Source organism: Anser brachyrhynchus (assembly GCF_964034855.1).
Source record: "Anser brachyrhynchus genome assembly, chromosome: 2".
NCBI classification, from domain to species: Eukaryota; Metazoa; Chordata; class Aves; order Anseriformes; family Anatidae; genus Anser; species Anser brachyrhynchus.
Genome location: NC_137695.1, coordinates 11,866,326 through 11,884,262, shown reverse-complemented (window position 1 = coordinate 11,884,262; position 17,937 = coordinate 11,866,326). Strand labels below are relative to the sequence as shown.

At 44.3% G+C, this 17,937-nt stretch overlaps 1 protein-coding gene across 3 annotated transcripts in view; it reads left to right on the top strand.

Annotated features, from left to right (window-relative positions):
* ADARB2 (adenosine deaminase RNA specific B2 (inactive)) overlaps positions 1 to 5,644 on the top strand; it is a gene marked incomplete at its 5' end in the record, with an annotated part of 313,600 nt that extends 307,956 nt beyond the window's left edge. For 2 of the 3 annotated variants that reach the window (XM_080578921.1, XM_080578919.1), the window contains one exon: positions 1,278 to 5,638. In XM_080578921.1, the coding sequence (XP_080435047.1) occupies positions 1,278 to 1,454 (177 nt within the window). In that variant the 3' untranslated portion in view covers positions 1,455 to 5,638. Of the gene's footprint in view, positions 1 to 1,277 lie in introns of all 3 variants that reach the window. The other variant, XM_080578920.1, reaches the window with a different exon arrangement.
* Positions 5,645 to 17,937: the final 12,293 nt, after the last annotated feature.

Below are 17,937 nucleotides of genomic sequence, written 5' to 3'. Positions count from 1 at the left end.
TAGCAGGGACCTGGAGGCTGGGGACAGCAGAAGGGACCAGCCTGGGCTTCGTGCCCTGTGCTCTGTCACAGTGTGGTGACACAGGTCCCGACCTGCCATGGGACGGGAGGTGAAGCACACTCCTGCTGCTACCCAAAATGGAGGGATCTTCACAGGAACAAATCCTGGGACAAGCCTATGGCAGGGCTGTAGGCGGTTTGCGGCCCATGTACCCCCAGCTGGAGCATCGCTCTCCCTCGCTGGCTGGGCCTACAGACCCCGGGGCCGAGCAGGCCCGTGCTGTGTGCCCAGATGGCACCAAGCGAAGCAGAGCAGCTCATTTCAGGCTGCGTGTTCCTGTGGACTTTTTCCTGCAGTCCCTCTTTCAGCATTTCGGCTTTTAACAGAGAAGGAAAGCAGTGTTGATCACTCGCCAAGGCTGTGCTTTGACAGTGTTTTTTCCTACAGGGTGCTATTTCCCTGGCTTGTAAGCGCTGGACCTGCCTGCTTGCTTTAAGGCATTTTCCAGATTTCAGTTTCTTTCGTATAATGTCAAAGACTCACCACTGCTTTGGCGCTGTTAAGGCTTTGGCAGGTCAGGGAAAGTTGTCTGCTTGGTCCTTGTGAAAACAGAGGGTGCGTACTGCTGCGTGCGCGCTCGGGGCCGTGAGGGCTGCAGGCGGCTGTCTGTCTGGCAGCTCGGCGCTTGCTCCGCTTTCCTGCACTGGCCTCCTTCCCTCCAGCACTGGTACAAATCCTGACACTGATTTCTGCCCTGTCCTGGGCAGGTTTCACAGCATTTCTGACAATAACAGATTAAAGAAGGGAAAGGGAGGGTGCAGCAGGAGACTTTCCTCCTGCAGCCTCATAGTGTTGCTTTGAAGCCCTGAGCTACTCAGCTAACTTGTGCACATTCTTTAAAGATTCCAAGACAAGATTTTTCCCTTTCATTTCTAAAAATCATTTTAACCGAGAGGCAGATGTTTGCCATTGCAAAGCACACTAAGATTTGCTGCTGCTGATGCCCACTCCAAGGCAAATCTGTTTACCTCATTCCTCTTTGCAACGGTTCGAAACAGTGTCGTGGGCATTCATTGCTCTCCTGTTGTTTTGGGTTTTTTTGCTGTTGTTGTTAAACCAAAAGCAAACCCAACAAGCACAGTGATAGTTTGTTTGTTGCTTATGAAATGTAGACAGGAAGATTATACGGCTACTGAAGCCTCCTGTTTCTTTTGGCTCATGGGTTGATTTTTTTATTATTATTCCATTTTTCCTCTTCTCTGACTCTTGTTCTGCAGCTGAGCACACGAACACCAAGCCATGGAGACATGCCATCGGTGTACAGCGAGGCGAAGCTGGTGGCTCAGACGTACCAGTCTGTCAAGCAGCAGCTGTTTAAAGCATTTCAGAAAGCCGGTCTGGGCACCTGGGTGAAGAAACCCCCAGAGCAAGATCAGTTCCTACTAACTGTGTAAATCACTCGAGACCTTTGCTATGTGGCCAGATCAAATCAGCTGGAGAGGAGGCTAGGCAGGATGCGTGAGCCGAGAGAATTGAAACAGTTTGGCATTTAATAGCAAACTCCATGGGAATATTTTCTTTTGATTCTGTATTGGAAATACGTAAATATAAATGTCTCTGATGCACTGAAGTCGACTTTAGAAAACCACTTTTTCACGACCCCTTCCCAAGAATGTACCTGCCCAAATAATAATGCCAATCCCACAAAGATTCTGCTTTTCATAGTTTATCGCTGTTGGTATTAACAATTTGAGGCATTAGCAGGCCACCTGGCTGATCCCAAATAGAGTTTGTTTTCCCTCACACAATCAGTGAAAGAGTTGTCACCAAATAACAGAAAATAGTACGCAGAGATGGAAGTACCCCAGGCACACAGCAGGTCTCTGAGCATCCATAATCATCCACAAAAAAAAAAAAAAAAGGTATCTAACCTCTATGCAAAAATCATCCAGCTCGCTGCCTAAATCTGTGAGAAAGAATTTGGGCCTTGAAGATATGCAGCATTTTTAAACTGATTCCCACTGCTGTCTCTGAGCACAAAGCCAGGCACCGGCTTTCCCTTGGTGTTTACACTTACTCCCTCTGGCGCCGCGGCCAAACTACTTCCCACCAAATTTTCAAATCTGGCCATGAGTTTTGCACGCTGCAAATTTTAATTATCTGAGCCCAGTTCATCCCACGTGACCTGTAGGCATCAACAGGGAGCAGGGCCACCCGGCTGTCCCTCAGTCTGCGCCGCAGGGGCAGACGCTCTCCTCTGTCCACCTCTACACTGCCCTGCCAGGGCTGGGGGTGAGGACCACTCTGCTCCAAATCAGTCAGGCTGGAGCCTCAGACCACAAAGATCCCAAGGGTCCAGCGCTCTAAACTGAGTCAGTGTGAGCTCAGGATGCTCCCTACAGCTGAAAAATCGCTGGGTTGGGTAGCCACAACTGAGACATCCCAAACTAGACAGCACGTTTGATACTTGTCTCTTTCCTGCCTCAGTTTCTCCATCTGTTAAATGGGGATAATAATACTTACCTGCTTCGTGTCTGAAGAACTTGGCAGGAGCAAAGTTCTCTGGTCAGACACCACAACAGTGTACGGTGCAGTCGCTCTTACTGTGAGCTCCACATCAGCACATAGTCCAGTTGATATAAGTGCAGTAGATACAACTACGGGCTTGGGTAAGATCTTACTCCATGTAAGTTTCCAGATTCTAGCTCTGTATAAATGGCAAGTATTATTATTATTCATATTCGTTTGCAGTCTGAAAATCAGGTGGTTTTTTTCAGTTAGGAGATGAGTAACACCTAACAACTAAACATCTTCATAACTGTGGCTGGGTTTAATATAATCTCAGCTTCAAACCATCCCAAACTTAATCAGAAGGCAGAAGATACCGTCATGGGAGAACTGAGCTTTGATAGTCCCACTGCAGAACCAACCTTCAAATGCCCTGTATATTTCTTTAAATGTTTTGTTTTCTTTTCTTTTCTTTTCTTTTTAAATGACAGAATTTGCGGGTATATAACTACTTTTTTTCTTTTTATTCCTGTGATTCTCTTTAAATCTGTATATAACATGCTGCTACTGATTTGTGATAATTGTCTTGGTATTTTCTCAGAACTGTCAAGCTGAGTTACTTTTCAAACAACATAAGGCTCATATTTTTCCATGTAATTTCCTTTACACGGGAAACTGTTCCTATCAATAAAGATAGATGCTCTTTGTATAGGGTTTATCATGTTTGGAGAGCCATATACAGTAAATACATTGTTTATTGACGCCCACAATAGAATAGCTACAGTATTTTGATGAGATTTTATTTTTAGATTATAAACTACAAGATGTATCTATAGTGTCTTGTATAAAAACAATTGTGATAAACTAGGATTTTTAAATTAGATAAAAGAAAGCTGTCCCCTCCCAGAAACCTTTTCAACAAAATAATACATTCCATATTAACTACCAAAAATATAAAAAAAAAAAAACTTAGAGTAGAAATAGTTAAGAAAAAAAAAAAAAAAGAAAAAAAAAGAGAGAGACATGTCAGTAATGGAAGCATTTTGTAGTAACCACTTTGTCAATGCTTTGACCACTTTGTCAGGAATTCTGATTAGAACTCAGAATATTTCTAACATCTCCTGAAGCTTCCCGCTACCTTCACGTGGTCCTTTCCTCCAACACAGCCATCGCTGCTGCAGCCGCCCTGTAAATCCTGGGCAGCAAAGGCACCTGGGGGCGGCGGGAGGGCTTGTGGTCAGTCCCAGGACTGGTGGGGCAGGAGATGCCGCTCGTGGTGCCAGCAGTGGTGGTCCCAGGGGCTTCATCTGCTCCCACCAAGGGAGAGGAGCCACCAGGCAACCACAGAGGAGGACCAGGGCTCTAGCAGAAACCCGTCGGACATGGGGAAGCATGTCTTCTACTTTTCCTCTTCAAGTTAGTCTTCACCTAGCACACAAGAGACCTCAAAGGCTCCTCCTTAACATCTCCCTGCCCTCATCCACCCTCCTCCAGCCCTGGCACGACATCAGCTCGCTAAGGTGACAGCAAAACGCCACGCCTGGTTATTCTGAAGGACAAAAAGAGAAGTGTGGTGAGATTGAATTATCCTTTGTTGCAAGAAATACCTAAACCTAATCTTGGCTTCAGCTGCCAGAACGAATCTAGGGGTGGGGATCTAACTGAGCCCCTGCTGCAGGCAGGCACCAGCCGATCCCTTTGAAGGCAGTGGAGTTGCACCTGCTTGCACTAGGGTTGAATGTGACCTTAGATGTCTACTTCTCGTTACGTGCAGCGACAGAGTGTGGTGGGACCACCTCCCAGAAGCACGCATGACCTACAATGCAGCATTTCCTGAAGCAAAGGAAAACTCGCTCAGTAGTAACTCTTTAGCGAAGATTTCTGTACATAACACGCATGAGTGAATGGCAATACTGTACTAATGGCTGTACATTTGTAATATTTGTAAAAAAGAAAAAGAAACAAAAAAGACAACAAGAGAAAATAAATCTGAATTTACATATGTGAATTTGCTGCTAAGTTCTGTAAATGCACTTCAGTGATACCTGATAAGTGAATGTTTCTGTTAAGTGAATAAAATGCCAAGTAAAATTGTTCTTTCACTGTTCGTTGACCATTTTTCCCAGTGGCTTAGACATCAGTTTGCGTTTGCTCGAGATGCACAAACCGATTTTTATCCATAGGTGCCACGGATCTGCAGACAGTATGTTCTCATTCAGATTTAACTGAGCTGTGTCCACCTCTAACATCATCTTTTTGGGTTACTCTCACACCCCTTTCTTGGGTCACGAGTACCATTGGCTTCCCCCACAGAGGGGCTTCAGAGGGGACGTGCTCCAGCTTCAGCCCTGCTCCTGTTGTGGGGGCTGAGCACAGCATGGTCCAGGAAAGGCAAAAGGGGGCACGGAGGTGGCAGCCCCGCACGTGCCCCTTGTCCCCATCACCTGGAGGTCCCTGCCAGGGCTTCCCGGCGTGCTGGGAGCCCCCAGCCCACACCTGGGCACTTTGGCCGTGGCTGAGTTCAGTGCGGGTGGCTCTCAGCCTATTTTCTCCTCCAAAAGTAGCTGCTAGTGCCCGACCATGGCAGACACTCTAACGCGATTTGGCTGACGAAAACAACTACAAAGCAGTCATTAGGGTAAATTATATGGATGGATTCTGTGTTTAATCTCATTAAGTTTAAAGGCTAAATACCAGAACTGCGTTTAAAACTTTACAGGCATACATCCCGGCCTCGTCAGGCACAGTTATTTCTTTTCCAACTGTATATTGGAAAAACAACAACATAAAACATGAACAAGCTGATATATCGACTAATAGAGGGCTTCGGAGAAGTGCCTGTTTCTCAAATAAAATAAATAAGTCCTTCTGCTGCAGTTAAACCTTGATAGCCATGCTTGTGTGTTGAAGAATGAAATAGCAATTTAAGAGCTTTTTAAGCCTTTTGATTCATTACTGTTGTGCCTACTTTCCAGCCTTTAGACCTGATTACTTTGGTTAGTTTCAGCTTGATCATGTGGATACACCAGTTTAGCTGGAAATCTGTGTGAAGTCACAGAAAATCTGAGACTTTTTAAAGCGTAGTGAGCGTCTGGATGCAAAGACACACACACACACACAAAAGACATGCGAGCACATCCACACACACAGGCACGTGTTAATTCCTGGCAGTCCGAGGCCTCCTGAATAAATAATTCCGGCTTGGAGAAAGGGGATTAATAATCGTTGCCTCTTCAGCGATGAAATAGTTCTGCTCAACTGCTTCATTCAGTCTGGTTTTTCTGGTAATTAAATCCTCCATTAGAGAAGTTTATGTTCTATTTTATCAACTTCCTTTGCGATACAGAATTACTTCCACTAGACCATTAACGCCTTGTTCTGCCCAGGAGAGGAAAAGGTCCTGTTCATTCTCCTTTGGCCCTGAACAGATGCCTTCACAGCAGCGATCACTGAGGAGCCACGGAAAGGAAGAGGCAGCTCCTTCCTTTACACCCAACAGGACCAAAACAACCTCCTCTAAAGGCAAATAAAGATACAAAGAGTGGTGTTAGTTGTTGGGTCTGACCAGTCCCTCTGACAGAGCACTTGGTGCCCACCTCTCCTTCTTTGGGGTCCTAAAAGTCGCGCTCAGGCACAGGCTGCACTTCACATACCCACCAAGGACAGTGTTTACCTCTGGTGCCCTTCCCCATCAGCACCACCAGCCTCAATACACCCGTCCCTGCCTTCCACAGCATATCCTTTGCCACAGATTGCTTTTGTTTCACTTGATTTTAACAAGCTCTTTAAGCTGTTTGCTCACTAATCTAGTGTTTAACTCCAATATAGAATAAGATAGATTTTTACTGTGTATTCTGAAGTAAACAGTTTTTTCTAAGTCAGGTTTGTTCGCATCCTGGTCTCAGTGGTGAAATGAAGCTTTTTTAGAAGTAACAACCTGATTTACATAGCAGCATATCCTTGACACCACCGGCTCCTAAAACACTGACCATTACCCAGAATAGTGAGACTCCATCTCAGATTTCAGTGGGAGACATGGTAACATTCAAAAGGGTCTTGTTACTCTGCCTGTCGTTGTCAACACCTAAATCCCACATTGTCGGGTACCACCCCCCGGCTCAGCCTCTGGCATTAAATATCCTCTATACGCCTTTGGACAAGCCTTGTCTTTGCTGCCTGCTGTGGGCCCGGTGCTGATCCCCACCGTGCTTGGGGACCTGTCTGGATTCATGAAACACACCTCCACTTCCCAGCTGTGGTCCTCTCAAAGCCTTTACAGGATCATGCCCAAGAGAAAAAGGACGGCCCCTCATCATTAAGCAGCCAAATTGGTGAATGATTGATGCTGCTGTCTAAAGGGACAAGGAAGCATTGTAGTCACCAGAAAGGCAGGCACTCTGAAAGAAAGGTATTGAAAGGATGTGCCTCACGTTTATATTGTTTTATGCTACCTGGAAGAAGTTAAATTACTTGTTATTATAATTTAATAACATTTTGGCATGAGAGAGAAAAAAAAATATGATAAGATCGGTGGTTTTAGGATACTTACCTGGGAAAGGGGCAGCCTTGAGTTCTTGTCCATGTTCTGTCTCCTGAGTGAAGCAGAAGCAAGTAAGCAAAGACCTGAGACCCAAACTGAGCTCAGGGTAGGGGAGCTCCTGCCCTTCAAGCGACTAGTTCGTAACACATGGAAGAACAGTCTCCGAACAAAATGGCAAGGCTCATCATCCCCTAAACCACTTTATCCACCCAAGGCTAGGTGTCCGGTTCGAACCCATTTTCCAAGCTTCATGGATAGGGAAAAGCGGCTCCGTAAGGCAGTTACCCGACTCAACCCAGTGTCTCAGAGACATGGAGAACTTGTCCTCTCAAGGGTCCGGCCTCTCCCGGCTGACAGGAGAGGGTGCCTGGCCTCCTGGTCTCGCAGGAGGACACGTGGGGAGGTGACTCCCAGCCAGGGAGGATGCACACCTCAGGGCCTCCTGTTCCTCCGTTTTAAAAAGCAGTGACTCCTCTTGTCACAGTGAGCTCTCTTCTGAGTATTAATTAATGCTATGAGGCTGTAATCAAAGACTATTAAAGAGGTTTCTTAATTTTCTTGTGTATACTGTACGTGAGGTAGATTGGTCTGCTTTTAAAGTGTGGCCTTCTTCATGGAAGAAGGCATTCCAACTCTAAGTTTCGATTGCTGACTGAATTTACATAGCTGTACATATTTAGAGGTTTAGAAGGGGGTTTATTCTTACATGACTTTGCTGCCATTGAAATCATGGAAAGGGTCCCTGCTGGCAGCAAGTAGTGGTAGGACTGGGCTGATACTAAATGCATGTTTCAGCTTCAGAGCTAAGAGAACTGCTTCCTATTATTTTTATGCCAAAACTTGGTTCCTAGCCCTGATGCACCTGTACTCACCGGAAAACGAAAACCATCCATCACTGCCATCCGAGCCTTTGTGTTAGAATATCCTTGTGGTGGCTCAGCGTTTCCCAGCTCTTTTTTCATATCTGACCCAGTAACTCCTTGACCCTCAGACAGGTGGGAATACATTTGAAGAACCTTCCTCATTATTTGAAACATTTGTTGTACAAGTTTAGCTCTGTTTTCTGTGGGCGTGGTTGTCCTAAAATATCCTTTTATCTTTTGGGGGGATTACTCAAGTAGTGATGCAGAGATGAGAAGTAACTAAACTGTTCGTCTATTTGTCTCATTGCTGACCTGTTTCTCTTGAAGCATTGTGGCAAAAGCAAAGACTGACTAATTCTGGAAAAAAAAAAGACCTTTTTTCACTCAAGAGGTGATGCAGAGATCACTCTATCCCAGAACAGTTGGTGAGCTGTACAAAAATAATAATGTTGGCCCACAATGCTATGGGATTGTCCAACCAAGGTAAAACTCTGTTGCTTTAATGCAACCCCATTGACTTCAGAGGACTCAGACTACTGTAACTGAGCAGAATTCACTTTATGAAGGGGGTCAGAGGGTTAAGGTCACATAAAAAAAGGTAGGTGAAAGCACTTAATCATTCCCTCTCCTTGTATTTTCCCTGTGCAACTCAATGATTTGCACCACTGAGCACCGAAGCAGCCTGCTAGTGTCTCTGGACAAGGCTGGCTAAGGATTACCCTGTGAAATGACATTAAACTGGTGAAGCATTTTAGTGCTTATAGGTTTGGCCAAGGAGTGCCATACTTTACTCCTGCTTCTAATTTCGCACTTCTTTTGTTGTCTTTCCTCCAGTTTTCATGGGGAAAAAGCACTATGCAGCCGTTGCAGGGAAGATTAGACCCTCATGAGAAGGTGGGAGGGAGAGTTTAGTGTGATCCCACACGTCACAGCAGTTCAGCACCTCTGTCCTGGGAGCAGGTCCGTAACATTATTTTCAGTTGTTGCTGTTTTCTTGGTTTTTGTTTTGTTTTGTTTTTTAATAAATATGCTCTGTTTCTGCTGCTGCTTCTTTCTCCTTGTTGTCTCTTGCTCCAGATATCCCTGACAGAAGGATCCCTGATCATGCCCCAAGCCAACTGGTTTTGTTGTCCTACTCACGTGGAGGTCGGGTGTTTTTGGAGTCCCCTGCTAGCTAACAGAGATAAATGTAAAACAACTCATGAAAAAAGCAGCAAAACAAGCTAAAAATACACCCTAACTGAAGCAGCTCTCCATCTTTTACAGGGAGGTTTACAATAGCTTCTGACATCATTGTTACTGTCATCACTGGCCAACCAGTTTGATAGCCCTCCATCCTCCAAGGTATCTTTTTTACCACTAGAGGAGTCCTAAGCCACGTGGGGATGAGCCAACGCAGAGATGCTGGGTGTTAAAATTACTTGGGGTCCCCCATGCAGGTAGATCTGTGCCTGCAGCAGCCGGAGAGTGTGCGGCCCTTTGCCCTTACCCAGCCCTTCGTGCCTGTTCCCCACCTGTAGCAGGGCTGTAGGAGCCACCATCAGAGCTGATTAATGTCTTCTTGCCACCAGCGATAAGACAGAGCACGCTCATGAGTCATACTGGCCTTTAATATCTGCAAGCCAGAGAAAAGAAAACTGCATTAATTTATATTCATTAAAATAAATTAACTAACTGGAGCCCTTCAGTCCTTCGCATCCCTCTCCCTGAGCACCGGCAGCAGCAGCCGGTGCCAGAGAAAAGGCAGGGGCTGCCCAGAAAAAGACGGCAAACGAACCAGGTGCCTCCGGCTCCTCTTTCAAATGGAAAAACCCTCAGTGTGTCCACGGGGCTGCTGTAGTTCACAAGCTGGTAGCTTTGGTATGTGTATATCTCTCTGGGAGTGTGTGTGTGTATATATACACCTATATTTTATCTGTTAAAGGGCCCCTTCCCGCGTGCTGTGTCAGGACACTGGTACTTAATGGCCCGTCAGCCGGTCGGTGCCTCCACTGCCAGAAAACCAGGGGTAAGGTGCTGCATGTCCTGCTGTTTAAGAAGTAGTTTTGCTTGCATTTAAGCCAGGACAGCCTCCGAAAACAGCATTGCTCCCTGCACCATCCCTTCCATTTCCTTATTCCTGCACTACACTGGCACTGGAGTCCAAGTGATGCAGAGCAGGAAACCTGATACAGCCGAAAGCCTTTTATTTTTCTTTTTTTTTTTTTTTTTTTTGCCTGTTATATTATTTCAGAGAAGGTCCAAGCGCTTGGCCTGGTTCACTGCAGCGGCAAACACGTGGTCTTCACATGTGAGGTCGCTATGTCTTAGAGCTCCCCACTGGAGAAACCACTGCTTTCTTTGCATTGTCATTTCCCTTCTTTAGAAATAAATAAATAAATAAAACTAAATAAATCTCTGTATATGTCTAAATACTTTGTGCAATCAGAGCATCGTTTGCAGAATAAGAGATGCTAATGTATAGGGAGAAGCTGGAAATCTGCACATCACAGCCCTTCAGCAGCCTGTAAAGGTTTCAGCGCAGGAGCTTGCCTTGTTCATGTTGGTGGGTAAACGGAGGTTGCTTTCTGCCTACTCTCACCAGCACGTAATGGAGCGGTTCCTCAGACAGTCACCATGATATAAGCACCTGCTCTTAATATACTTCTGTCGGTTGTAGAATTGTATTTATTCATGGACGTTTCCACCTGGTGTGTTTTGGTTCTTTTTGGTATTTCCCACCTTGCTGCACCGCTCACTGCCTGTCCCCCTCCTGCTGCCTTCCACAAGGCCGGAGCAGGCGCATGCTGCCAGCATGGGCAGGGAGCTGTAACCGAGCACAGGGCAGCACGAGAGGCAGGGGCTTGTCCCCACGTGCTTCTTTCCGAGCTTCAGCGAAGTCACTTGAACCACTCTTTTCCTCCACAGGCACACCCCAGTTGTCGAAGTCTCTTTATAAATGCCCTGTAAGGGGACAGATAACTTTGTGTTATTCCACACCCAAGCATCAGCACAACAAAGCTCTGCGAGATGTCCTGCCACCATGGCATGGAGCTGGGGGAAAGGACTCAGTGAGACAGGGATGGTGTGTCATGCTGTGGCTGAGGATTCAGCTGGGCAGTGGGGTGTCTTCCAGACATCGGTTAACATATCGATCGAGCAGCCCTGAATGTTTGGGGCTGCGTAATTGAGCAGCTGGTGTCCTCTGAACAATCGAAGCTTTTGAACTGGTACCCTAAGCCCCTTGAGCTAAAGCACCAGAGTGTTTCCTTTACGCATAAATCCATCCATGGATTATACATAATCCATGTTAAATAAACATAATGGAACATAATCCATGTTAAATAAATAAAATAAAATAAAAATAAAATAAAATAATAAAATAAAATAAAATAAAATAAAATAAAATAAAATAAAATAAAATAAAATAAAATAAAAATAAAATAAAATAAAATAAAATAAAATAAAATAAAATAAAATAAAATAAATAAAATAAAATAAAATAAAATAAAATAAAATAAAATAAAATAAAATAAAATAAAATAAAATAAAATAAAATAAAATAAAATAAAATAATGAAATAAAGCAGCAAGTCAGCCTGAAACAGGTTTAAATAAATCACATTAAAATACAAAATGGAATTTTTAAATGTAACATCTATTACTATGTCACATCACATTACTGTGTGTAATTGCATGTTAGTAACGTATGCTAGCAACATGTATGCACACACATTTTAAAATATGCACAAATATGAGTAATATGATGCTTTACCTGATGTAACTTATATTCTTGTCACATTAAAAACTAGCACTAAAACCTCTAAAAAAAAATTCCCCTGAGCACTACACCAATATATGCTTTTTTTTTTATTATTTTTTTTTTCAATCCTTCACCCAGGGAAGCACCCAAGACTTGGCTCTCGGGGTTGCCTCGACCCTGCTGTGCTCCAGGCTGGCCTGCAATGAAGCAGCCAGGTGAGTGCCTCTCCCTGCCTGCCAACAACAATCCGAAATCTCCTGTATTTCTCTGCTGGAGTATTTAGGTGCAACATGCATTTTTTCAGGTCCTCCTATCCATCACCTGCAACGTATAGCAGAAGTGTTTGGCTCCAGTACATTTACGTGGCCATCAAATCATTAGCCTGGGGGAGGCATAACACATTAATGACTTCAGAAATGTTGGTTAAACTCCAGCCCTGATCAGAGACCAAAATTTATTGTCATTCCTCTAATAGCCATGTGGTAACCAAAATGAAATCAATTTGATGAAGATAATTAGCTTCCCATCTCCATCACCACACGCTTAGAACAATTAGGTGGAATGAGCTTCCCCTGCTAGCAGTATGATACTGTGAGCGCAGACTAAAATACTTCAATAGCAGCAGCCAGGAAACGTTTACTGAGACAACTGTTTCTTAAATTAGAAATTGCTGATTCACCAGAATCTGGACACTCCCGGGAGTTTTGGTACCACACGCACGGGGCCTGGGCAGACACGAGGAGAGTGGCATCACCCCAGGACCTTGCCTGCTGGATATGCATGGTCAGGTCTTGGATCTTGGATCTCCCTCTTCCCGTTCCCGAGGGGCGGTGGGGATGGTGCCCACCCCTGGAGCCGTATCCCTCCATGCTGAGCCGTGGCCATCCCATCGATCAGGGTCGGGGGCTTTTTGGTGCACCTGTTCACGGTGTCCGAGCCGGGTGTGGGAGGATGTCGAGGTGATGCTCAGCAAGGTGGATGGGGAGCCAGAGGTTCTCCAGCCTCTCCCACCAGCTGGGACACCTTCAGGCTCTGCACCCGCCTCTCCCATCTGCCAAGACCCCAGCACAATTATCTTCCTCACGGAGAAGCCTTTGTATCAGCTTGCAGCTGAGCAGGAAAAGCAAATTAAACCTTCGCAGAATAAGGAAACCTTCTTCCATCTCTGAACCCACTGGAGCCAGAATTTCTCCTTGCCTTAGCTTCATAGGCAGAATATATTAGTGCCCACGCTAATCAAATAATGGGAAACCTGATTTGTTCGTATACTCATTAACAAGCAGTCAAACTGCTTTTCCAGTTTTCTAAAAAATAAAATATTCCATTTGTGAACATTCAGCTGATACTCATTTAATTTATTCTGAATGTTTGAAAACTTCTATAATTGCATAGATTTTAGCAAAAATGACCCATATCTTTTCAACACAGACTTTCAGCTTCACAACAACTGTTGCCAGCAATTTGAAACAGAGGTAAAAAATAAGTAACTTAGGAATGCAAGACTGATTTTTGGTCAAAGCTTTTGAGAAATGCCCCCAAGTGTTCATTCTCCACCTTTTAAAAATAAGATATTTTGTCCCTGAGATTATCGCACCACTTGGGAATGAAGGTATTTGTATTTCCTCAGGTTTTAAAATCTTACACAGTGCCCATACCTTAAAAGCCAACTTTCCAACAGAAAATGATTTATTATGTCGTTTCTATGCAATTTCTCTCCTCACATTTTTTAAAAGTCCCGTTACAGTGTCTTTGTGTTGTGTGGTGTCGCACACAAATCGGTATGACATTTGAGGCAGGTTTTTCAACAACACCCCCAGATATCACAGTGAGAAGGGTTTTATAGATGCAGGAGACAGAGGCCCAGAGAAGCTATGTGCCAGAATTAAAGCTATTTTTTGCCCTTTCATCTTCCAGGTGCGTCCCCCTTTGCTGCCCTCAGAGTCCTCCCTAGGCACAGTTTGGACACGTGCAACCTGTGAATCCATGTCTGACATGCCCAACAGAGCATGCCTGGCTTCTGCAGAGAGATTTTGGAGATGACTCAGAGGAAACTGGTAGAAGAAGAAGAAGACTGTAGGGATGGTAGGCAGAAGATCATATTGCTCTTTGGAGAACTGGGCTTCCTAGCTCCCTCTCTTGTCCTGGCAAAGGGCTATGGATTACGCCTCTCATGATACGTATAATGAACAAATTTGTATAAGAGAAATCTGTCTAAAGCTATGAAATATGAAGATACCATATCTGACTCAGGAAGATCCTGCTCCTGAAGGCTGGGACAGTATTCCCGAGAAATATCACAGCCTGCTTGTCCTCTTCTTATGCTCTTCTCTAAGGGCATCAGTTATCTGTTGTTGAAATCAAATAGTGGGGCGGGTAATTAGAGGTTTGCTTGGGCCAATAAAGCCATTCTGTAATGTTTTTACTTAATAATGTTTTTTAATTAATAACTGGATCAAGACCAAAGCAGGTATCCTCTTGGGCTTATTATGCCTTGTCTTAGGGTCTTTATAATATTTCATTAGACCTTGTTAGACCTTGAGGCTGTTGCTTTAATTATTTTATTTTTTTCAGTTGGATCCACTAGTCTGTGGCAGAAGAAGACAATAACCTCAACCAGAAGCTGAAAAGCACAGTTTATGTGCAAGGCACTGTGCATATTTATCATAAGTACATCAGGAATGAAGGCTGTAAAATAATTAGACCCAAAAAAAAAAAAAAAAAAGGTGATAGAAACCTCAATGAAGAAACTACATGAATTATTCCTGTGCTTAATCACAGTCTCTGGTATTCTCAGTGGAAACACTATGATGAATAAGCAGATCAAATGATCAAAATTCTTGTGTAATGAGCCCTACGTTAATTGCCCCACTGTCCATTGAAATACAAACGATACTAATGAAGCACACAATCTCATCATCTTCAGACTGACTTTCGTTAGGCCTCTGCTGTAAGTTATGCAACCAAAAGAAACCGTGGAATATGGTGAACTCAGTACAGGGCCTCAACTTCTACCTGGGGGTGAAACATCCTTCAGTGAGACTCTCAATGGCGGAAATACGAAATAATTCCTAATTATTTGCCACATTACAAGGCAGCACGTAGTGACCCCAGTCCCTGCCCAGCCATCACCCCCTTACCACATTGTACATCACAGACACTCAAGCCTTTACAGCAGCGGGGCAGATAAAGGCTGCCTTTTTTCTCTGTTTCAGTGGGACACATTGCTGTCACCAGAGTTCTGGAAAAGCTTTTGCTGGCTGTCGGACTGTGGGATTTAGGAAATGATACCCATCCTGCTGAGAAAATGAGCTGTGAGCTGTACTTCAGACACCCCGCCCACACACACGAAGCTCACCAGAGTTGCCACAGCCAAAGAGCAAGGTGGGCAAGGAACACATTCAGAGCAGAGGCTGGGAAACAGAGTGTTTCGGGCATTGATGAGTGGTTTTTTTTTATGTATTTACCATGCAGGGAGGGGAAGGGGAGCATCTGGATTTTCTCTGGACCTACATGAAGGTTACTTTGATCATGTGAATTCAAGCTTACTCTGAGATTTCCTTAATAAACAAGTCGTTACTTCATACATCACCTCTGGCTCTCCAGCCAAATGCCCTGAAACGCCAACAAAACCTTTGTCCTTCTCCCACACCGCAGGTTCAAGCAGAGAGAGCTCCGCTGGGGAGGTGCGTGTGGCAGGGAGATGCGAGATGTGGCCATCCCGTGCAACCCATGCTCCAGGTCATGGGGCGATGTAGCAGACTGGTCCCCTCCACCCACACAGCACTGGGATTGGATTTAAAGGTGTCTGGAAAGGCTTGGCCACCTGCTGTTAGCTGGCAACAGGCAATAGCAACAGTTTTCCTTCCCCCTTCCTCCAAAACACTTTGAGATCCCCAGATGAAAAGATAGTTCAAGTGCAAAGTATTTTTGCTTATAAAGTATTTAAGGAACATCAGTCTGACTCACAGAACTCATTTCAGACAAATGAACAACCTTTGAAAACATTTTATGGACATTATTTCCTCTCCAGCTGAACTTCATCTCTTGAATTTAGTCTTGTGTTATGGTCTGATTATTCTCAGAAAGAATTAAATTGGAGCAGGGAAGAAATGAAGGTATTCCCTGGAAATCCTTTCATTTTATTAAAGTCTCTGTTATTGCTTGTGTTGTGTTTGTCCAAACCACTTGTCAAGATTTCATTACCCCAATTTAAAACAGCAGCACTATGTCTAAATGTGGTTATGACTGAAAATGAAGGTACTCTGCAATATTCCCAGGGAGAGCAGAGCATGCTGCTTTCCTGGGCTGAGCTTAGAGAAAATAGGCTACAGATAATGTACACGTTCATCCATCAAATATCACGCTATGAAGCAACGCTAATGTGCTAAAAGAGAATTTACAGCCCCAAAACATTAGTGAGTCAGACACGTTACCCTTCTTAAGACAGGAATGACCAACACTAATCACTACAGAAGTGATCAAACGTTATTGCTCATTAAGTGCCATGGGTGAGCCTAGCCCTCTGCAAGATTAATTAGCAGCAGCAGCTTCCCCAAAAGAGCTTGTAGAGATGCTCAGTAAGAAATCAACCCCAAAATTCTCTGAAATGAGAAGTCCCAGTACCTGCCTGTTGACATTTGTGGGCACAGACCGGTCAGGAAAATGAGGCTTGGGCTTCAAGGTCTTGAGAAAGAAGGGTACAGCCCAGCGTTCTGCAGGGCAGGAGCAGGGCATGCACTGAAAATGAAACTTCTCAGGATAGAGAAAAAGGTGTCTGCATGAAGATGGCTTTCAGGAGCAGTGGTCTGCCCCTTTGCCCTGTGTGACAATGTGCTTGAGATCTGTAACAGCGAGGCTCGAGCGAAGCCTGACGTCTTGGGGTGATGATCAGTCATCAGCTTTAGGAGAAGGCAAGCCATGCTCTGGGTTTTGTTGGCCGTATCGGCAGAGCTCCGAGGGAAAACACAGTGTGAAGTATTTCAGAAGTGTTCGCAAACAACCACCCCAGGGCTCCCTGCTCCCTACCGCAGCTGCCAGCAGCCAAAGCTGGCTGCCATAGCTAGGTTGTGGTTGGTGTCACCTAGAGCTTCTTGCTTGGCTTTGGTGCCCTCTTGGTCCGCAGCTGTTACTGACACCTGTCTTTTAGGAATTAAGCAACTCCTGTACCATGCCAACTTCACAGATTTTGAAATATGCTAGAGAAAAAACCTGTGGGCAAATCACATGGAAATGCTACAGTGTGAACTTTGTCATGGTCCAGCTCCGTGCTCTTAGGTAGGCTCTAAATGTCATCAATGTTTTAATTGTATGAGATGCTGCACGAGAAGTTATGATAAATGAAAACTGAACAGAATGTTTCAAAGAAATGTTTTGAAAAGCCCCATTAATTTACCTACGGCTGGTGTCCAGTCTGAAATAAAAATATTGCTGCACATTTTTCAAAATGTGCTAGATATTCACGTTTGATCTTTGTAGCCAAAGGTTTGCATTTCTGTAATAATCATGCGCTTCAAAACAAACATTTAACTGAGACTTGACACACTTGTACACAGAGTTAAACTGCTGCTTGGGATGATGTATTTTTCAGTGTTATTATTCATCTCTAACAGCTGTGTGTTCTTGGTATCAATCAAAAGAAAAATTCATGACTGCAATTCTACTGTGCCCAGGAAGTTAGTCAGGTTTAATTCCCTTTCCCCATAATTACCAAACTTGCTATCATTCTTTCTCTGTAGGAACATATAATTTGTATTAACCCCTTACTAGAAGTGTATATATAATTTTTCCTGTTGTTTGAAAATGTGTGCCAGCACAAAGGTAGTTTCTCTGAAATTCTGAACAATAGATGATATCTGTAGCAGAGCCAGGTGTTTTGTTCCCACCTAGTGACTTATATATGTATGTCTGACTTTTTTATATAGTTTTCATTGAAATTAGCAGGACTCTGGTGTTGATTTCAACAGAAAATGTTCAAATCCCAAATCGTCTTAACTTGGCACTGTTGTCCTACAAAGGTGCTTTTGGCCCCAAATCAGAAAGCCAACCCTCCTTAATATGCAGCTAAATTCATGCTTGAATGCTGGTCAATGAAAACAAAAATTTTGTGGATCCCAAAAAAAAAAGGATTGAGCAGCTCCCATGACGGCACCAAGGACAGCAATTGCTGGGCGAGTCTGCGGGGACGAGTCCATGGTCAAATCGGGAGGACAAGTCATGGGTTGCTCACACCTGTCTCCTTTCTGGTCCAGGGCAAGATCTTCTCTGGAACAAAGCCCTGATTTGCCC